General features: G+C 47.9%; 1 protein-coding gene and 1 pseudogene across 2 annotated transcripts in view; one reads left to right on the forward strand and one right to left on the reverse strand.

The window, feature by feature from the left end:
• Positions 1 to 22,722, reverse strand: part of DOCK4 (dedicator of cytokinesis 4) — a 282,383-nt gene that overhangs the window by 156,179 nt on the left and 103,482 nt on the right. For both annotated transcript variants that reach the window (XM_036230498.1, XM_036230496.1), the window contains exons 2-4: positions 4,391 to 4,474; positions 2,456 to 2,496; positions 426 to 481 (exon numbers count right to left, since the gene is read on the reverse strand). In XM_036230498.1, coding sequence (XP_036086391.1) covers positions 426 to 481; positions 2,456 to 2,496; positions 4,391 to 4,474 — 181 coding nt within the window. The remainder of the gene's footprint in view (positions 1 to 425; positions 482 to 2,455; positions 2,497 to 4,390; positions 4,475 to 22,722) is intronic.
• On the forward strand, positions 22,073 to 22,192 carry LOC118611269 (annotated as a pseudogene).

Raw genomic sequence — 22,722 nt, forward strand, 5'->3', positions numbered from 1 at the left:
GACATGGTATTATCTCCAATGAGAGTTAGACTTAGCTGCTTATCATCAGTGGTGAACCTAGAAAATTCCTGAGGTTTGAGGTATGACTCAGCATTTGATAGATCTGACTGCCATGTTTCCCGACATTGCAAGAAACCAGAAAGAACCAGCTCCTTCTGCCTCAGATTAAGCTGAGTCCGTGATCTGGGGACAGTGGGAAACCTCCCTGGCCCTGGATCCTACTACTTACTGCCCAGCTCCGCACACGCGGTTCTTTAATTTTCTCCGCCAACTGCTTTAGAGTAATCACTCTTTAATAAACAGCATAGACAATGGCATAACCTTCTATGGTTCATTTTTCAAGACAATTACTAAGCCTTTCAAATTGCAAAATAAGCAACAGTTCTGTGCAAATCCTCCAGCAATTAATAAGGCTCATTTCTTACCCTTTGTTCTTTACAAAGGCATTTTTCAAGTGAATGTAGCTGGAAGGAAAGATACCCTGGAAGAGAAAACACAAGGTTAAGGCGTGGCTGGTGTCACAAATCCTCTGCACAAAACAGCCATACAGCCATACGACATCGGGAACAGGGCTAAACTCCACGCCCACCACATCACAGAGGCGAAAATCTACTGGCGCTTAGCTTCATTCATTCTCTCTTCTACTATTCACTAGTTAACAAACATAGTCTCTAAAATAACCAAAAAATTAAACTTCATTCAAAATACATTCTTATAAGACAGAAATTTTAAAAGTGTAGGGAATTCTGCATATAGAAAGCATGTTATATTGAATAAAAAAATTTTTTTAATTACGGCATAGTTTTGAAAGAAGGTTGTTCTTCTTATTTTTATTTTTTTTCTTCTAAAACCTTCATGTGTATATTTAAAAATATACACTTTAAAAAATGCCACAGTGAGCGTGGAGGCAACCCGTGCTCTGCGTGCTACGGAAGGTCTGTGATGGGAACACAGCCATGATCAATCACCGGGCTCCCGTTCCGATGGACAAAAATTACACAAAGGAAGCCGGGCTGGCTTAAAGCTTTTTATTATGGGGAAAGGCAGGACATGAAACTGTTCCTTTGTTCTAATTGGGAAATTGGAAGAAACTACATTAAAAATAAATGAGCATCAATTTTATCGTCCATTAAATGACAATGTCCTCAGAATGATTTTCGATGTGTATTCAAATGACGAATTCAATTAAACACTTAGGAAAACAAATGCCATTTGAATGTATTATCACCTCTGTGGATTCGAGGATAACATAAAAAATTTAATAAGAAAATTCTATATGTATGACAGTATTAAATAGGTATATAGATTAAAAAACCTTTTTTCTTCAAAATGTATATTTGTCTCAGTATGGTAGGATTAACAAATAGAGTAATTAATAAGAAAAAGTCAGAATTTGAGATTAGATAAGTGACAGAAATAACAGAAGTCATTAATGGATTTTTTCTAAAACATGTTCTAAATGAATAATGAACACTATATGTGCATGTGCCTAGCAGATATCTGAAAATAACTTTAAATGAGGGCTAAAGTATTAAAAAATTAAATTTGTATATTCTTGGGCCCCTCAGGCTCTCCTTCAGAATGACCTAAAATAAATGAAATAAAGTAATTACACACGGTTTTATGATCCAGAAAAAGGTGAAAAGGGGGAAAGACAGGCTAGAGTTTAGATCTCTTATATTATACTTTGAGAATGAGAAATTACATAATTTCTTATCTATAATCCTAATAAAGCCAGAATTCGACTAAAAAATGAACATGACATATAAGAAAATATTAGCGAATGTGGAATATATGGGTGAAAACTGGTGAGATCAGAATAAAGTAGAGAAACATAGATCTTAGTAAAGATTAGTGTCAAAATCATAAACCATAAAAATGAAAGGTAAAACAAAAATCATATTACTTCCTACTATAATTCCTGAAGATTTGTATAAATATATAAAAGAAAATGAGTCTTAGCTTCTGTCTGGGCTGGTAACAAAGACAAGAACTTTATAATATGGTTTTCCCACGTTTTTAGCTGCCCAAACCCAATGAGACTTAACACGCTGCTAAGATAAACTTCTTTTTCCACACCAGTATTTTACAAATGATACCACAGAAAACTTAGAGATTAAATACCTCTATTCAATATTTCTTTTGGAATATGTATTTCCTCTGTCTGAATTTTAATTTCACCCTCTGCAAAACTAAGACTTCAAAAAGATTTTGTTTATATATAATGAGCTTATTACGGTCTTCTCAGTACAAATTTCAAGAGCTACATAGGATTATTACTTGAATAGCATATTTTAACTATAATCCAAGTTCAAAAGAATTTCCAAAATTATGAAAATCCATATTGCCATTTGGCATTTCAACTAAGAGTCCCGACTGTAATTTCAATTGTATAATGAAATAACTTTTTTAAAAATCTCATAATTATGGTTAGAAGTAACTTTTTTTTTTTTACCTTGATATTTGGGTTTTTTAAGGCAAATCCTCGGTACCAGCCTGTGGAGAAATAATCATGATCACATTTAGATAAACCATTATGATATTTCAAAGAAAAGAAATGATTACAAATCAATCTGTTCCTTTCTGTCTCAGGAGTGCACAAGATTTAATGTATCTGCAAATTCTCTTTGCCTGACTCCAGCCCAGACTCTTAGAATCAACAAATAGTGCTCGGCTAACAGTTTCGAGGGAGTCTGCACAGCCTCGGGGCCCCTTCTGGGGCTGAAGGCCGTCTGACTGCGTAGGGAGAAAGGAGCCAGGTGCGGCGCCCTCAGAGTCACGGGCCCTCGGCCATCGGCGCCTCCTACCGACCAGGCTCACCACCACTTTAATTCGATGGAACACCTATGACTTAACCTCCGAGCAACTCTGAATCAATTCTGCAGCACCATCCTTAAGGAAACACGCCTTTTTATATAAAACAAGTACAGAGTATATGTATATATGGTCAATATAGAGCCCCCTACAAATGTATTGTTTTCGACTTACAGTTTTCTTCAAGTATAGAACCCATTTTGTTTACTGGCAAGAAATTATTTTACCATGCGACAAATGTTTGTTTTTTTTTTTTTTGATTAACTGAATTTTTAAAAAGAAATACTTGAGCTTTGCACTTAAATATTTTTGTTCCTCATAAGTTTCCTTAAAAGGATATCATGACTAACAGTTTTAAAATCAGTCTGAAGAAAGCATAATAAATTGAGGACCAGAAATATCTGTATCTTAGGGTTTATTGGGTTCCTCAAAGACATATCCAAGAAATATATCCCTTCTTAATTATTCTAACAGAAACCAAACTTCAAGAATTGCAGAATTGTTGTAGCGAGGTCTCTGTCCAATTGTACTATTCAGTAAGGTTTTTAGATTACAAAACAGCTCCCGTTAGCTATGGAATCTATTTTCATGTACCAATTCAAGACAGATTTTATATTTTTCTATATACAAAGGAGAAATAGACAAAACGCATCTGGCAATGACATAGTAAACATTATATTTTTAAAGGTATCAATTATAGTAGACAGGATAAATGTCCATGGATTACCACCATTTTATTCCAGGTTCTAATTAAATGTAATAGCTGTTTGGGGGAATACAATGTGATCAATAATGAACTTAATGTGACAGAATGTTATCATATAATAAATTCCTAATAAGGACATTAGGAGAAAAATGAATGTTTGGGAATATACAGATGGGACTTTGAAATGTATTCATTCTATTAACCAAAAAAAAAAAAAAGAGTAGTCATTTCATCTGGGCTCTTTTTAAGAACCAAAGTTTAAGGATGCTTTGGGAAACAGGAATGGATACCTCTGAGAACGTATTAGGTATCTTGATTTAATGAGTTACCTGCTGCACACATTAATAATAATTGTGCAATTTCGTATCGTATATTCCGCTAACATTTCAGGTGCATAGAGTCACTTTGGTCCAGGCCTGAGGGGCTGTGGGGAGAAGGCTGCGGGACGAGACCCGAGTCTGCCCGGGCAGGAGCCCTCGCCCGAGGCGTCTGGCCACCTGACGCCAGGTGAGCAGTCTCCGCTCTGGATCTACCGTCCCGGGGTACCTGCCAGTCTCGGAGATTCTGAGAGGCCTTCGAATTTGACCCCAAGTCAATATAGTGGCCTCAGCTGCTTTCTATGCCGGCATCGAATACAAGGAAATAACATTAAGAAAAAATACCATCAACTTAAAAATACCAAACGGTGCCTTCCCATAAGCCGGCCACACATGGAGTATGCAAGAAACAAGTTTTGTCGAAAATGGCTCATGGCGACTACTGTAAAAATTCCAGATTAACAGAGTATGGACAGAATTTATAAACTTCATGGCTGTCCCACATTGGGGAGGTTGTCCCCACAACCCCGATCAGTCACCAGAGGCCACTTACCATCGCACTTCTCCAGGATCTGAACGGTGTCTCCAATTTCCAATGACAGGCCATACGGGACGGTGCCTCGAAAACTGGCAATAACTGCAGGAAATGAGAGAGAACGAATGAAGACAGCCGCGTCAGTTGCAGCCAGCTACCCTGCTCGCTGTGACAGGCTGTCGACAGGGACAGTGAGTGTGACCAGGAAGCACGCGTTGATAGCGGCGATCTGTCGTCTATTTCAAGTTTACATGCTTTTGAAGAGTCACGTTTGTGTGAACTTCAAAGACGTGACACCTACTAAGTCGCTGTGCCTCTCTCTGGCTGCAGCCTCGCTCCCACGCACGGCAGGCACTCGACAAACACGCGTCCCGTGGTCAGGGAGGACCGCGTTTCCTCCCCTCATGAGCCTCCCCTTCTGCCACGCTGTCTGAAGGCAACGTCTTCTGCCTCGCCCGTGCACCCCTCGAGAGCAGGGGCTGCGTCTCCGTGCCCGCTGCCGGGCCCCCAGGACCCGGCTCCGCATGTGGCACGAGAGCAGCGTCCTTGCGCAGTGACCCAGGCGACGTTTCGTTTACGAGTGGCCGCACCTCGCCCCCCGCCTGTGCGCACAGGCTCCGCGAGCGTTCCCACGCTCCCGCGCCACGTGGAAGGGGTGAGGGGAGGGGTCGCCGCTTGGCCCCGCCGACTGGCTCCCGACCGACTGGCTCCCGACACATCAGAGGGCCGGACAGGCCTAGGATGCAACTCGGAGGGAAAACGTAGGCGGGACAATCGTCCCTGGGCAATGCGAGGGGCTTTAAGGGAAATAAAGCGCCGTGATTCTCCCGCGGTTAGCACTGGCTCCTGTAGCTCCACGCTGCAGACAGTAACACACGCTTCCCTGTCCTTGTCACAATACTGTCTACGATGACCCCACTCACCACGATCCAATTCAAGCCTGGCCAACTCTGCCCTTACCCTTAACGGGCTGATGGTCTGAGACAAACGGAACACGATGTAGAGAAAAAGAGAGATTTACACTTTGGAAATTTCATAATGCTGGTTATTCAGAATCAACGACTGGATTCTCAAGCTACCACATAATAGCCTACTTAATCAAGCAAGCAGCTGAAAGATTAGGGGACGGGAGGCCATCACGGCGGAGGGGGCGCCCCATGGGGGAGGCGGACAGGCAGCGATGTGTGGGCCGACAATGGGCAGACGCCAACGCCTGCCTCTCGTCTGGTCTCCTGGGGAGCCCCCGTCCCATGAAGGGCCGCCGCAGGCTGGGACCCGGTGCCCCGGCCACACTGCTCAGGGGCCCCACCCAGGACAGACAGCGTCATTCTGAATCCATCGCAGCTCCTCTCCCATCATGCCTCCTGCCCCCAGGGGAATACGGCTGCATGAGGCTCCCTCTCCCGCCCCAGGCCCAGGGCGACTCCTGCCTGACCACGGGGGTCCAGCAGGAGCCCGCCCGGCCGCCCTACCGACCTGCGCAGGGTCAGAACGGCAAGGGCCACGAGGGAACAGCCATGTTCCTACATACATATGATATCCGTCCACCCGGCATTCGTGCGGCTTACTCTTCCCAAGAAATTCATCTGACTCTGCTATTTCCACTTTGTAAATGCTCTGTGAAGCTTTTTTGCTTCTCCTCAATGGCCGTTTTTAAATTAAAAGATATTTGGGGGGAGGGGGGCAATGCTGCTAGTTTATCCCTGAGCTTTCAATGACAAGTTAAGACAGGACTCATGAAACCGTAAGAGCCAAATCGGGGAGGCAGGAGGACAGTGAACACTACCGACTCGGCGGAGATGAACTTCTAAGCCCTTCCTCGGGGTTTTCAGGGGGCACCGAGTTCCCCAGGGCCTCCTGCTCTCTGTCCTTTGCCACTTCCAGTTTCGTAAACAAATGAAGCCGTTGCTTCCGGGCCTTTCTTCTCACTGGATGTCTACAATAATGGAAATCTAGATTCCTGGTTAGCAAAGTGCTGCACTTTTTCAAAGAAACTTTTAGAAACTCTGCTCCCCACCCCCTACGCCTCATTTTTTTCCCTCCATAAATATTAAAAATCACTGTGCTAGGCTCAGGTTAAAAATCTTTGTCAAGATTGATGCTTTCCCCAACTACAATGAAACTTGCCAAACAAATTAGATAAGTTTTCCAAAATAGCCTCAAAAACAGACAACACGTCTGGTGTTAGGGCCAAAACCAGCCGTTTATTTCACAATATGGTAATTAGGAACACTCCATCTATTTCAATGCTTTGCTTTGAATGCTAATTTCGCATTTGTTTTTATTTTCCTGAGCATCACGGGAGGTGACTCAGTCTGTTGGTGAACTTGATCTGACCACGTGAAGGCGGCTGGAGCTCACGCACAGAGCAAGTGCCTTTCACAAGCCAGCCGAAGCCGAGCGGAGCAGCAAACTCCCAGAGAGAGAGATCGGAGAGGGAAGGAAACGTCAAACAGCCCAGAAAATTTTATCTTTTGGAAGATAATCTCAGGCTCCCCAAAAAGGCCTCGACATACAACCATCAAATTAAAGGTGGCTTGTGTTCGTCCACAGGTGTATGGGAATTGAAATATATAATTCCATTTAACAAAAAGAATCGGGAGCTCAAATTCCCAACCATCACTAGAAGTTACACCTTCGTGAAGTGTACGTGTAAGAAGATATGGCTGTTTCTTCTTTTCTGAATAATTCTTTAAAAGTATTTTGTTTTATAGCCTCTGTTAACAGCCATATGTTAGTTATGCCTTTTAAAGTATTCGCATTTGCAAATGCTTAGACAAAAAACGAAAGATGAGTAATAACTTGCGATGTGTGGAAATCATACAGGCACAGGCTCCCGTGTTCATAAAGCGTGCGGAGCCATAACCACACTCGTTAGCACCCACACTGTGTCTGCTTTGCACTACGTGTGACGGCAGAGTTGAGTTGTCGCACCGACCACACAGCCCTAGAGTTTCGTGTGAATATGCAGCCTACAATATTTACTACCTGGCCATGCACAGGAAAAGGGTCTCACCTCTGCTGTAGACACCCGGTTCCTTCACCTACGGCCCCCAGTCATCTCGACGCGAGCGCACTTACGTGACAAACACAACAGGAGTCGACGTTAAAAAGTCGGCAAGACTTAATTAATGGGACTGAGGATGAGAGGTCGGGCCCCCCCGGAAAAGGGGCTGCTGTTCGTGATGAAGCAGCCCAGCTGGGTAAGCTGAGGCCACAGCGAGTTTGGATGAAACTGCTACCTGTGGGCACTTTATAATTTGGGGGGTGCACTGAAAATGATGTATGATAACATGATTCAACCCCACGAACATGCTGGAATAATCTGATGCTCTCGTAGAATTCTGAGGTTTAAGAGCCTTAAACAAAGACAAAGGAGCTCTGTATACAGACAGACTGTACCTTTCTTTACTCATTTCATTAAGGATTCTCATTTCGATTAACTAAATAAAACCTAATTCACACCGAATAGACAGGCAAATGATAAACGGAGTCAGCTCATTTGACTCTTGGTGTGTTGACCAAAGGAGAAAATTAAATGTCCTTAAAGCAAGCAGGACACTCAGGTGCCAAGGACCTGCACTGTGCCCAAAAGCTCTGGCCTCAAGGAGCACGAGCTCAGGAGGGAACAGAAAGGGACTCTGCTTATTTTTCAAGAGTTAATGTGACTTCCTTCACCACGCCCGGTTCCCTTCCACGGTCATTTCTTAAGCACCGACCTGGGCACCAGGCAGAGGGGCTGATATACAAGGTGAGGCACAGTTTTCTCTCCAAACTCACAGTCTAGTGAAGAGCAGAGGTGCGAAGCCCGATCAACAGCCATGATGCATTTCGAGACGGTGAGACTCAGCGCACCGAGCTGAGCGCAGAAGAGCGATGACGGACAGATCCCGGCGACGGATGACGAAGCTGCCTCACGAGACGATGCCTGACTTTAGTCTACACGGCGACAAGGATTCCAAGAGAGAAGGGGAGAGCAACAGAAAGCCACCCAGGGACCCGCGAGTGAGGAGCATCAGGAGAGCGTGGAGAAGCAATGGCAGTGGCAAGCCAGCTTTCCAGAAGGTCGAACAGACGCCCAGGCCCTCTGAAGGCTGCGGCTCGGGCTGAGAACGTCACGGGCGTCAGCAGAAAATAAAACCAGGTGGGAGAGACGTCAACCCAGCGGACCGTGTTCTGAAAGAGCCGAGGCCGAGGGAACTTCAGCCGTGGGGGAGAACGAGCTCTCGGGTCAGCGGGTCCAACAGCCGGCGGGCGCGGCCTCTGCGCTCGGGCTGGGAAGGACTCCAGCTGCCTCGCGGGGCTCCGTCGGTCCATTCCTGTGTCGGCGTGGGTGACCCACGTCTTACAGGGAATCACACTGCGCCTCTGTCCTGCTCGTGTGGACGCGAGTTTTTCTCAGACTTCTCTCAAATGGTTCAAAAATAATAAAGCTACGACCAGCATTTTCCAGCTGACTCCTTAAAATGCAAATCGGAATTCCGGCAGGGCTGGCCCTGCGATGCGATGCTGCACGCGAGCCGCATCCCGCGCTTGCCCTCACCTGTCGCTTGGCACCCGGCTCCTCCCAGCTGCCCTTGAAGAACCTGCCACTGAGCTGGGGGCATCCAGCTCGGAAATGTGCCTGCTCGTTCTTGGGTTCTGCGTCCCATCACGGGGGCCCACGGGATCCAGAGCAGATCCAAGTTAATCGCAACGAAAGTGCAGGGGCAGAGAGGCGAAGTGGCCCCTGTCCGGGAGCGTGAGCACCCAGTGGCAGCCTTGCGTGTGAAGAACACACCTCAGCCCCCCCCCTGACACCGATGGCCCAGGCGCCCCCCCGAGGAGGGACCACTGTGAACCTCTCAGCCCAGAACCGCTTCGTGCACAGGTGGGTCCTGGGTAGAAGTTTGTTTTGTAAAAATAAAGACCCAAAGCGGCCTCAAGGGAGGAAAATAAATGGGGAAAAATAATTCACAAACTGTCACCATTCGTGGTCAGCAGAGGCCCAACGCTTGGTGATTGCAACATCTTTTGCAAAGTCAGATTGACATTGGATGAGAGCTGCTATTAACCCTTGAACTTCTGAGCTAATGTGAAGGACGGAGCTTGTCACTTTGGCTTGAGTAATCTAAAGTGTCAGCCGGCGGTCACTCCTGAACCCACATGGAAATTCATTAGTTCCATCAGACAGCAGTGTTAATGAAGAAGTAATTGCACTCGCTGGGTGGTTTGATTGCTGTGTAGCCAGAAGGAGATACTGTTCTGAACCAACCTGATCCCATTTAATCTTGGGGAGGACAAGGGTAAACGACCAATGCATCACGGAAAATCATTTGCAAAAATATGGCTGAAACTAAACTGTATTGTGATTCATGGTTTTTCTAAACAGTCAAGACATTTAAGTAGCTATAACGCAGTCACAACCAGGGCCACTGCCTGCCACCAACCAGGCCACGTGGTCCGGGACGCCGGCGACCACGAACGGGCAAGTCGGGATGACACCGGCCCCGAGGATGTGGGAGGGAAGAGGGGCTGCCGGACCCTGCGCCGGTCAGCGCCAGCGGCCGACCGCGCGGGTGGCTTAGGAACGAGACACTGATCCCCACAGTCCTGGGGACCGGCAGTCTGCGATCGGGGCGCCTCTCACTGTGTCTCGACGTCGGGGCAAGAAACCGAGCTGGCTCTCCGGCCTCTTCTTCCTCTTCTAAGGGCACTAATCTCATTCGGGGGGGGCTCCACCCTCACGCCCTAACCACCTCCCCAAGGCCCCAGCTCCAACTCTCATGACATTGGGATTAGATCTCGACACCAAAGTTCTGGGATAACCCAACCCCTGGGTCCGTAGCAGATCCTCAGCAGGAAAGCGTGGTCTTCGGCCCGATCCATTCTGACCACCTAAGGCCTCCTCCACGCCACCTTGGTTTGCCGGCCAGCCTCCGCGGAGCTGGGGCGCCACTCGGTCACCTGGGCGAGGGTGCGGACCCCGGAGGCCTTTTTCTTTAGGGGAGCTTCGCTCCACTCTCCTCTGCACAGTTCCCCCTCCCCGCCTCCCCTCTCTCTCCCTTGTATCTGTCCTTCATATGAGCTCGATATTGTTAAAGACAGATTATATCTTCCGACAAACGTCTCAAAAAGGAAACCCAGCCCAGTACGTGCAACCCTGCACCGTGTGCGCTTCCTAACACTCGCGTCGGAGCCTCTTCCCTCGCTTCTCTCACTCCTCCTCTTCCTCTCTCGAGCAGCAGCTTGCAGACCGGCTTCTTTCAAAGAGAATCTGCTCCGTGTACGTCACCATTTCAAGCCTCTCCAAATCGATCTCATTCTATGGGGTAATTTCTTGCCTTACTCCAGACTGTTAGGTTAATCCTTGAAGAACAGACGTATAAGTGACATGCTGGCAAACGAGAACTAAAGTGAGGTGAGCACATCACTAAAACGTTCTCTGCTAAAATACCAGAAGATACATGCAGTGCACGTTAGGAAACCAAATCGACCAAATCAAATGGCATTGCTTCTTGCGAGTCACAACAAAAGGCGAGTCTACCAAAAACAAGAAGGCCGTGGGTTTGCATGACAAGGCTGGTCATTATCTCCACAGGAGCAAGGCCAGGAAAAACAAGTACACATCCTGAATCCACTGCAGTCCACAGCACAAAATTCACCAAAAATCTTAATCTTATCATAAGATGCTGAAGTAGGTCACGGCAAGCTTAAAAAGTTTTGACAGCGAGAAAAGTGTGACGGGTGACAATGCACGTCATGGTGGAGTCAAAGTCGTCGTTCTGTCACTCTGACCAAACATCCCCCGCATTAACATCATGCAGCACTTAGGAAGCGAGTCTACAAACACACCTGCTCCAACAGAGAAGCCGAAGGAAGCACCACACTGTCTTCAAACAAGACATTCGAAAACCAATTAGGCTTAAGGTGTCGCTTACCTTCCCCTGCAAATCCTAGTGAACGGCTAGAAACACCAAATGCAATTAAGAAGTTATTTTTACAAATAAGTTGATTAAATGTTTTAAAAGCCCACAAAGACTCCACATACTGCGACCGCGAGGTCTCGCCTGAACGCCGTCCTTGGCTTCCATTCCTGGGGCTGCTTGCTGTAGTCTTTAAAAGGGCCTCTGGCATTTGGTGTGCACTGCAAGGCACCGAGCACACAGGGAGGTGGGGATGGCTCTGACCCCCTCCGACCCGGCGCGGCCTGTGGCCAGGCTCCCACGCGTCATGTGAGCGCCACGTGACAGCCACGTGACACAGCGAGGGAGCCGGCGGCCCAACGGCAGACGAGGTCTGAGTTCCGGCTTCGCGCTGCGACCCGGCACGCCGTGCCCTCATGGTCCCACGTCTCCCCAGGGCCCCGCGCCCCTGCGAAGGGAGGCTGGGGAGCGGAGGAGTGAGAGCAAACACACTGCCCCCCACTCCGCTTCGTGTCGACTGGATGACACGCTCTACTTCCCATGAGGAGAGAAGATTCTGATCCCTCAGAAGAATAAGTTAACGACAGCGTTCACGACAGAAAGGCCGAGGGAGCTGTGAAAGCATCTGTTTATTCAGCTAAATGCAGGTGTTTATTACAACGGTAATCAACCTGAGCAAACACTCCTATGAGACATAAAGGTATATTTTTAATTTTTTAATGTTTCTCCAATTTTATACTGCATGTATTTCTGGAAAACTCAAATAAATAATTCCAGAAGGAATACAATATACAGACAGATAACAACATAATTCAGAAATAGACCAAATTTTTTTATCTTTCTAGACTAAAAAAAACTGGGTTAACATTAGTAAATATTAAAATGATTGGCTTATTAGCAACTGCTTGAGGATCGAAGAAGATGAAGAGTATAAAACTTCAAATTTAAATGGATTTCTGAGCACTCCCAACCCCATCAAAGAAAACCACGCAAAACCCTCTTCTCAAAATAAAGGAGGAAAGGCAAATGCCTTTTATTCTGATGGCAAAGGCTACGTCCTACTAATGAATTCGGTAATACTTTTTCCAAGTGCCTGAAATTTCTTTTTGAAGTTTCCCAGCGATGCTCTCTCACTGTCATCAAAACTTCGAACCTTGCCCTCCTTTGCGCTTGGCCCCCAGCACTCTCTCCCCGACCCCGCGGTTCAGACCGGGCTTCTCGTTCTTGACTTGGTTGGTTCTGACGGCTCGATCGGTTTTTGCAGACACAAAGTCAGGACAGCAGTTCCGCCACGGACGGGGACCGAGAGCCGCCACCAGTCCCCAGCATTGGCGCACCCTGCCTCGCTGTCCTCGAGAACCTGGGCCGCTACTTCACTAGTGGAGAGGTCTTGATCTTCTTTACCCTTAAAAGGGAGTTTCGAATGACAGCATCTAACTTTGCAAATCCTGAGAGACAGGAGCACGTTCTCCATTCACCGGCTCGCCCACTGTGCTTTTGATTGGGTCTTGGCTCCAAGCTCCCTTCCGAATCTTTAATCTAAAGGGCCTCATGTTCTCACTTGCAAACGCGTATGGGAAAGAGAGTGAGAGATTCCGGTGTGCTCCTGGGAGGCAGGATGAGAGAAGGGCAAGGAGGAAGCACAGGAGGATGGATCATGTGACCGACAGAGACAGCGGAGGTGGATCCCAGATGGGGCCACAAGGGAGGAGTCAAAGGGACCTGCTTCCGGCTGACAGGGAGACTTAACCTTTTCTTAAAGGAACGAAAAGAGGAAAGGAGACTGTGCCATCTTTTGAAAAGTGGCCCCTGAAACGCATAAACCTAGTTATAAACTCTCATTCGTCCTTCTCTTTTTCCTAAGTAATTGCCTCCTCAAGATCCTCTGGCGTTTAGACACTTTATCTGTCTTTGGATTAACCCTAGGATGATGGAAGACGCCTTCGCCTTCTGAGGGACGACCCGCTGCCCCAAACGCCGAGGACTGGCCTCCGGGGCTGCCGCATGTCACACCTGTTTCGCCTGCACCGTGTTTCAAAACATTCACAATTACTCCCAACAGTTAAGAATTGGGAGTTTTTCACACATAAATTTCCGGCTCTCCTTGAAAAATCAGAAAATCCAGCTGCTCTGAACCCTCATTTCCCAGGTGGAAAACTCAGTCTGAGTTAAATAACCGCTGCCTCCAGTGGCCTCCAATCACCCCTGGTCTGCACCCCGCCTGCTTCCATTCCGCCTGACACCAGGAGGCAGCGAATTCCCAGCCCTGCCGCCTATCAGGGGAACTCTGCTGCGACCGCCTTATTCATACCGCGGCTTTCGCTAATGACTTGGGACCAGGCGCCTTCTTAAGCCGTCCTGTATGCAGCCTGCTACCTGGGAAAATCAAACGAGGTCAGAATGTTCTCCAGGGAAGCTTTGGTGAAGTTAATATGAAATAACAATAAGTGATTAACATGGAAATTCTCCTACAGGATTCCCGATGACAGAAATGACATTTCCAGGTTCTGGATTATCAAATCTTACCGTCTAACCAATCAGAATTCTAAATAGAAAGGTCTTCATATTCAAGGGACACAAGTAGGGGGAATTACGCCAATAATAGGGGTTTAATTAAATAAGTCATGATGCTCCATACAGAAGGATACCAGCAGTGAAAATGATGCTGTAGGAGGAAACAACGACATGAAAAACTGATCAAGTATCATTCAGTGATGGTATTCCTCCTCTTAAAATACATACGCAATTATACATATATGCATTACGTATGTACATTTGCATATATTAGGTTCTAGAAACATGCCTTTAAGGGGAAAGTATATAAAATATCTGAAGTTATCTCCAGGTAGTGAATTTATAAGCAATTTTCATTTTTCTAGTTTTACATTTTTAACTAAATATTTTTTTACAAAAAGAACATACTAGCTGGGGCTGCAATGCAGCCCCAAGTTAAAACCATGAGTTGAGACATCTTATGAACTATTTTCCTTGGGTTTAACAGGGAAACGCTGATGAACACTGCCGATAAAAAACCTTTCAAGAGTCTCGAGTGCCCATCTATTGTGACGGGAAGGTCACAGAATGCTCGATTATTATAATTCTTTTCAGGAGAGGCAAGACCCTGAGGTGTAGCTGTCAGAGTCAAAAAGAATACACAATTATGAGAGTTAAAAAATGTGCTTCCTTTGACCTCAAGGAAGTGGGGGAGAGCAGGAAGTGGGGTCATAGGACCTTTCCACATCAGTTAACGCTTTTCATCAAACCACACCTTGGGTTTGATGCACAGGATCACATTTTGGATGAAAGCAGAGCCCCTGACCGACCCGCGATCAATGCGTAGTGAACGAGTCAAAAGTGAGAAAGTTAGTTATTGCAAATCCTACTGCTGCTGCACGACGGCAGACCTAGCGCAGAACGCCCACCTCGCACTGCACCGCCCGGTCCTGCTCCTGGCTGCGCCTCACCGGAGCTGCAGCACGCGACGGAGAGACGTCTCGCTGTGGCCCCGGTGCTGCTTCCCACGTGCGGGCTTCCTTCCCTCTTCACTGGAATGAAGCGCCAGACCCGCACGGGGTCCACGCCACCCCCCCCCGCCCCCACCCTGAGGTGCTACGACTTGATGGCGAAGAGGAGACCTTGTGCCCGGTTCCCTCTGCACGGCCTCCTCCTGGGGAGCCGAGCTGCGCCCCGCCGGGTTCAGCGCGCCAGCCTGCGCGCCCACAGGGGAGCGCGGCGGCCGCCGGGAAGACTCCCCAGCCCCGTAGGCGGTGAAGACAGCGGCCGGGGCGCGGTGACCAAGAGCGGTAATCTCTGAGGACGTTTATCTACCATTTCGGCGACGCCCCCTGCAACTCCACTGAAACAGCTGTGGCCGTGGCCCACAGGAATCAGGAGACGAAGACGCCGCGCGCGTGAAAGGGGTCGCCGGAGCACAAACCATGAGGAGGGGTCGCGAAGGGGCCAACGCCAGCGGCAAACCCGCATCCGAGGCAGCGAAGGCGAACGGAACGCGGGCGCCCGCGGCGAGAGGCGGAAGAGCCGGCGGTGCTGAGCGCAAGCCCCGCGCATGCCGCGGGCCGAAAACGAGAGCCGATCCGTGAGGGAACCGTATTTAGCTGGTCACGTGCCATCTGCGCGAAATCAAATCGTTGCCGTCCCGCTGCGAGCTACTTAAACGGCCGATCGTCAGCGGGCGGCCAGCAACGGCTCCGCCGCCTCGCCTCTCCCGGCAGCGTGGTGGGCAGGGAAGGGCAGCGGCAGCCACCCTCACCCACCCAGTGAACCCGAGAAAGGCCCTTCACCAACCCCATGTCATCGCGCTGCCTTTAAAAAGACCAAGGAGACCCTCGTCGACGATCTCGCCATTCCCTTTGAAACGCTGACCAGCTTCACGTTCAACTCTCACACCCTCGAGAGACTGCCGCCAGTCGACTCTTAGCCACGAAGGCTAGAGCGCTGAAAACGGCGTATTCACTGAGTCGAACACAAGGAACGAGGCGCTGGGAACATGCAGACGCCCACGCGAGCTCACGCTGTCCATACCCAAGACGTCACCTAACCGTGAAAGGCGAGGTTCACATCGCTCTTGGAAGGGCACCATAAAAGCCATCGACGGAGAGTGAGATGTCGAAGAATCATGAATGGTACTGAAAAGGCGGATTCGCCCCTGTCACAGAACACAGAGTTCGTTACCAATCAATCACAGCATCAGTGGGTCCGGACGCCAAGGAGAGGACAGACAGCCGCGGCGGAGGGCGCATGAGAAAGGCTGGCTTCCACACGGCTTGTCCGCAGGATCTGAATACCCCACTACCGGGCTGCTGCCGGGTTCCTCAGCATTTGGAATGAAAGTCCTCAGCTTCCTTTCAGAAATAAGAACCTCGGACACTTTTGGCAGGCTACATGACTTTGCATTTGAGCCATAGACAGACGTTCAGGTTAAAAAACGGACTTTCTCAAGATCTCCCAACTAGTTAATTAGAATAATAATGGGGGAACTGTTCCCTGCTATGAACGCAGACTGGAACAGTATCTAACACAGCAGATTCCCAATAAATATGTATTAAACCAATAAACAAACCGGCAATGCATTGTAACGGTCACTTGGCACTAAAAGCTCCTTGGCTGAGGACAAGGATCAAGCGTCTTGGTCCACCCCTACCCAAAACTTAGAACCTGCCTCAAAGATAACAAAATCAAACAAAAAAGGGCATCCCCCTGTCCCCACCTCGAAACACACTAGTTTGTGAGACAGGTTAAGAACATTTCAGTTGCGTCTCTGGATCTGACAGGCTGGTGAATCACCATTTTGCTCACTCACACATCAAAGGCACTGCTACAGCAGATGCGACTGTTTGAAAGATAAGGGAACACGGGTCAAGGGCCAAAAATTTTCACAAAAGTGCACGAACATCCATGCCTCACGAGGCGAAGGTAAGAAAACAACAGCGCTCCTTCTGCAGCGTGGAAAGCAAGCAAGTCCCCCTCAGCCACCATGTCTAAGGAGACACTCAGGGCATTCGGAACCGACCGCACCTGAGGGAGTCACTGTTGAACACCCTGTCCCTTGAAAAGCGATCGTACCTAACATGAACAGAGAAACTTGTCAGCTGAAAACCCACATCTCGTGGGAGCTTGTTTTGCTGCTGAATATGCTTGTCTGCGGGACTCTGAGAGTTTGACTAGTACAGAGCAATCATCGCCCGTGACAGCTTCAACTCTGGACGAGACACCATGAAAGGCAATAATCACCCACATCTGTGGAACAATCACCATACATACAACTTCAGAATCAACGGAGAGCTAACATCTGCCAGGGGGCTCTGGGTGCCAGCCAGCCTCTGTCCACGTCTGGGGCTGGTGTCTGCCTCTCAGAATGAACACTGAGGATGTTCACAGGAATTCAGAATACTCATCACCCCAAAAGGTGAAATACGCAATCTGCTATTTCCCCTCAAATTTAAAGAGGCCTCTTCTAAAAGCTGTTAAAATACTGCTCTCTTCCGGACAAGCTTGGTTTTTGTTCAAACGTTAAGGGCGGCCGCCTCCAACTGGGAGAAAGGTGAGCTGTGGGTGGCTCTGACACCATTCAGAGCCAAGGTTGCTGGCTTTATTCCTGGACTTGACGTGCACTGTACGCTAATGAGAATGAACCTGAACTTGGCGCCTCTTTGCCCAAGGCCTGTTCAGTGTCCCGTGTAATCCACACAGGCCCCGCAGCAGTGCAGGGGCCCACGGGGAACACCTCGGAAAGGCCGGCTGGTCTCCCCCATTGTCGACAGGGTGTTCACGCAGAAAATGCCAGGCGGCCATTGGGATAAACGACTGAGAACAGTGTCCCGATCGTCCCCTTTACAACAGAAGCCAAACACTGGGTTTCCCTGGGGGGCCAGGAAGGAACGGGGGCCCTGGCTTCCAGTGCGCACCCCCACTTCCATCGTCTGGTTTCCAATGAGGAACCGTCAGCTCCGTCCTGAGCCTCCACTGATGTCGAAGTCTACATAAGATTTCATGCCGTCAGGACAAACCGAGATCACCAGGTTTTACTAGAATCCGAAATCTGACGCTAGAACATCTATGGCTGTTTCTGTTTCGTTGTGATTTCAAAAGTAATAATTTCCGATTACGGCATTAGATGAATGGGTGAATTGTGACAATCCTTTGTGGCCTTGGCCTCTTGGGTATATAATTCTAAGAGTAAAATAAGGCTGCCGCCTACGTTCATACAAAAAGGACAGTAGCAGGTACACCTGCTGCTGTGGTGCACAGCACGCGGCGCCCACGCAGAGCAAATTAGCGGAACGAGAACAAATAAGGAGTCAGCTTTAACGCCTAGGGAGGAAGGGCAACGGAGTAGCAAAGTCAGGTCGGTGGGAGCTGTGACACGAGGCTTCCTGAACGCATTGGGGGCGGGAGGAGGGAAGCTTGGTGGCACCAGACGACAGAGGCCCTGCAGTCACTGCACACGCATCGGCACGCTTTTTACATGGAGAACTTTCCGCGACCGGAAATCGCAGATTCCTCTTGAACGACCCCTTGCACCGAGGGGAAGAGCCCAGGCGAGTGACGAAGGAGTCAGGGGAACACGTGGGCTCGACACCTTTTGATGGTAATATCCGAAATAAGATACCTAAAAACAACTGCAATCGGTGTTAGAGAAACCGTTAATTAATAAGTCAGGAAGAGATCAGGGAAAGAAATATTTTATAATAAAAAAAAATTTAATTTGCACCTGGCTGCAAAAATTTTCTCAATAAAACTTGAGAGGAGCTTGCTCAAATGACAGTACATTATGAGATTATCTGATATTGCCAAGAAAAACTCAGGCATTTTTTAAAAGGAAAACAAAAACACTCTCAAGTCTTCCCAAGATGACTCCAATTTTTCTTTAAAAGATTTATTTTTAATTAAAACCTAAAAAAAAAAGTCTAACTAGATATTCATAGGTCTATTTTAAATTAATAATTTTACATATATGTATATAAAGAAACAAAATTAGTTTTACATATATTTTGATATTAAGTACATATATATTTGGACATTAAAACGTGGCTTTATGTATGTACTATCCAAAGCCCGACACCGCTCCTGAAGGAAGGTCGTTCACTGCCCGTGACGTGGCGTTCGGTGCACGCTGCGCTTCCACTCGGCAGCCTAGACTTGCCCCTCCTCTCTCCGTTCCGGGCAGATTCCCGTGCAGGATTTCGCTGATCCGTTCTAAGGCTACGTTATTTCAGTGATGGGTCACCGGGCCTGCGTTGGCTCAGACCTACTTCCTACACACCAATTTAGCATCTGTATCCCTACATCCTGTCCCGATTCCCTAATACCAGCCCCAAACTACTGTACGAAAAGCTCTGTCCCTTTCCTCATCCACGCCCACCGTTTCCCTTGATTTCATACTCCCCTCCACGATTATTAAGCTCTTAATTCTTCCTCTTATCATTCTCACTTTGCAGTTTGACAAACACAAGCCCAGTGAAACCTGCATCGTTTATACCACGTGTAAAGCTGTCCTAGAATCAATTGACAGAACACACCCATACGAATCCAGTTTCTTATTCTGCTCTCCCCATAAAGGAGTTAAAAAGCCAGTTAAACGCTACAGTTTCCCTACCCAGTGTTTATTTATTTCAATTACTGTTATTGCAAAGGACTCATGTAATGAGACTCATTCTCTTAACCATTCAAAGCCTAGAGCTAATAAAAGCCCTGATTCTTACTGACCAGCCATCATCCTGGAAAGGCCAAGGCAGACCATAAGCCTTACTAATTATAGGACAATTTTTGGCCACATGCAAGACCCCAGGGTGCTATTTATATCCTCCTCCTCGGATCCAGTTCAAGGGTTTGAAGTTCAAGGGAAGGACATGCTTAGAGGCAGTCAGGATTCTCTGCTGCGGACCACACCACGATACTCAGCACAAGACAAGGGAGAGCAGCCCGCGCCTCGTTTTCTGACTTGATGCATGTGCACATCTTTAAAGGGGTTTTTGCACAAGAAAAAAAAAGTCGTTCCACTCGTCTCCTCCCCACCCCAAGGCCTATTTCCCAAAAGTCTAAGTAGGAAGTAACTCTGCCCCGCGCCGTGGAAGAAAGCAGCGTGAACGCGACCGGCTCCCTCAGCTGAACGAGCGTCACGGACTCCGTAATCGTGGAAAAGAGGGCCCGTCCCTAACGCGTGGCAGTGCGGAACACGTGCTGTCCATTACGAGGATTTATTTCGAGTCGGTTTCGCTTGCTTTCCCACTCAGCGGCATGCAGGGAATCACGGGATCTTGCAGAACCGGCCGTGTCTCTCAGAACCCGCAGGAGAGAGGCTCAGGGGGACGGCGTCCTCGCGAACCTCGTCGCCACCAGCCCCTGCTACAACCCTTGGGCCGGAACCCGACCCACGCCCCGGGTGACGAGTGTAGAAGCACCCCTCGTCACTGACGAGGGCTGCGGCTCCCGCAGAGGAGGGCCCAGGGCCGCCCTCCCAGCTTCTCAGCTCCCTCCGCGTGAAGGCTCCAGGCACTTCTAGAAGGCACTCCTCCGAGGAACCGGTGAACGAACTAAGTACTCAGAACGGGGCGGGTCAGAAAATGAGCGCCCCGACTTCTGAGCTGGGTCACAGAGGCCTCGCTCAGCCTCAGGCTGCAGATGCACCCCGCGACAGGCACCTCATACCGCTCCCCACTTCTAAAGGGACGAGGCCCTCGGTACGTCGCCGTGCGCGCCCCCCACGACGGGCCCGATTTCCAGAGAAGAGCAGCTCTTTTCTCCCCAGGAACCCCAGCACTAAAACCCTGGCCATGTGGCCAAAAACTACGCAGAAGTCACGACTACGTTAACTGACTTCCAACTGGGGACCAGAGGGCTTGGAAGGTTTTTCCTAAACTAGCCCCTGACCTTCGAGTTACTGACAAAAAAGGCCTACGAAATAATCAAATCCAAGTGTGAATTTTCCAGTGCTTGTGGGGAGAAAAGAGATTCTTCATGCACCGTTAGATTTACCTGCATCTGCTCCCGACTCCTCTCGACTGAGCATGAGTCATTCGCCACATTTTGAATTCACTTATTTTACATTTATTTATAACTTTTCTTCCAAAAACCTGAAGGTTAATTTTTGAGCAGCAATGAAATAAGTGATATCCACACCCCTGTACTCACTCCAAAAGAGACTGGAGTAACTTAAGCTCTATACCATGGGAAGTTAAAGTAAATGTAACCTGTTCTACATAGAAAGAAGATATAAATGAAAGAAATAGGAAGACAAGGAAAATCAAGGTGAGAGGGAGACGAGGCCGGGCGCCCAGACGTGTTCTGCGCACGTGCGTGGACTGCGAGACCCCGAGCAGGGACTGGCTCTCGGCTCCGCCAGGAGGGCAGCGTGGCCGCGGGAGAGAACCTGTGTCCGCAGGTAAACCCGGAGACGCCGAAGGGGCAGCTCAGCGAGACCCGGCGCTGGGACGCAGCAGGCGCGCTCCCTCCCTGCTCGGACTCGCGCTGTGTCCTGGCGGCTTGTTGGGGGCTGGCGGGGGAGCAGTTGGGATCAGAGAAGAGCTCGGCTTCCAGAAGAGCATCTCTGCTGACTTTCACGTAATTGGCCTCTCTGTAAGAAGTTATTTGGGGGGAAAGAAGGTCACGTGGCTCTATTTTTGAATGACGAATTGACAACCCTGCCTCAGGACCACGGAGGCAGAGAGTCCACGCTGGGATTTGCCTGTGTATAGGTATCATTTCAGCGCCTGAGACATAAATCAAGCTCTCCTAATGTCTATCATATGAACTCTCCCAAAAATCCCAGGTACTGGAACTGTGGGCGCCAAAGAAAAGGGGGGAGCCCCACTCCGAGGGGAGAGTCCGCCCTCTTCTTCGCCCCCCACCCACCCACCTCTGGGTGAAAGGCTGCGGTGCGCCTGCGCCCAGCTAACGACTTATGCTGGTTTATAAATGCGCAAACGGCTAGAAAGGCGTCCTGCAAAGAACACAGGGGTTAGGGTCAGCCCCGGGAACGTGAGCATGTGCAGGCCAAAGACGGCAAAATGGACATTCCCGTGGATTCACATTAATCAGCAATGATATGGGTAAAAACTGAAGATCAAATCAGATCTGAAAATAACAGGACACAAACGATTCAACATAGGTCTGAAATGATCAAGGAAACTATCTGAAATATGTTATACACATTATCATTAATAATTGTGTCCTATTTACGTCTTGTATATTAAATTCAGCTATTAAAACCAAATATGAAAATAAACTACTTAATTTAGAACTCATCAAACTGCATGCTTTAAAATAGATACAGTTTGTCTACAGCCATGACACCCTGACCAAGCCCGATTTCCTCTGGTCTCAGAAGCTAACCAGGGTCGGGCCTGGTTAGTACTTGGATGGGAGACCACCTAGGAAGACCAGGGTGCTGTAAGCGTAAAAAATGAAAAATAGGAATTGTAAGATGACAAGGTCCTTGTAATCTGTGAAGTCAACCAACAGTTGCCTCACCTTAAAAAAATAAAATAAAATAAAATAAAATAAAATAAAATAAAATAAAATAAAATAAAATGGGTACAGTTTATTGTACATAAATTACAATAAAAACAATGAGGCAAAAGGTAATAAAGCGCTTAAAAACCAACCTTCAAATGCCTTCTATCAAAAAGCAGCAGTTAAAAATAATGAAACATATTTAACCACATCGCCCCAAAATTACATGGTTACATATGATTAAAAGGGTTTCACAGTACTAATGAAAATTAAATAATAAAGTTCATTTTACCTTTATCTCATGCTATAAAAAATGTTTTTGTAATTGCTTTACATTATGCTTAATAAGAATATAAATGTAGTACGTGTACATAATTTATAAGTAAAATATACATTCTGGGATTATAGACCCAAATATTTCACCCGTGGAGTTACACTAATTCAGAAGATACTATCTTCGTTGTATACAGTATC

Source organism: Rousettus aegyptiacus, unplaced genomic scaffold, assembly GCF_014176215.1.
Source record: "Rousettus aegyptiacus isolate mRouAeg1 unplaced genomic scaffold, mRouAeg1.p scaffold_m13_p_13, whole genome shotgun sequence".
Taxonomy (NCBI): domain Eukaryota; kingdom Metazoa; phylum Chordata; class Mammalia; order Chiroptera; family Pteropodidae; genus Rousettus; species Rousettus aegyptiacus.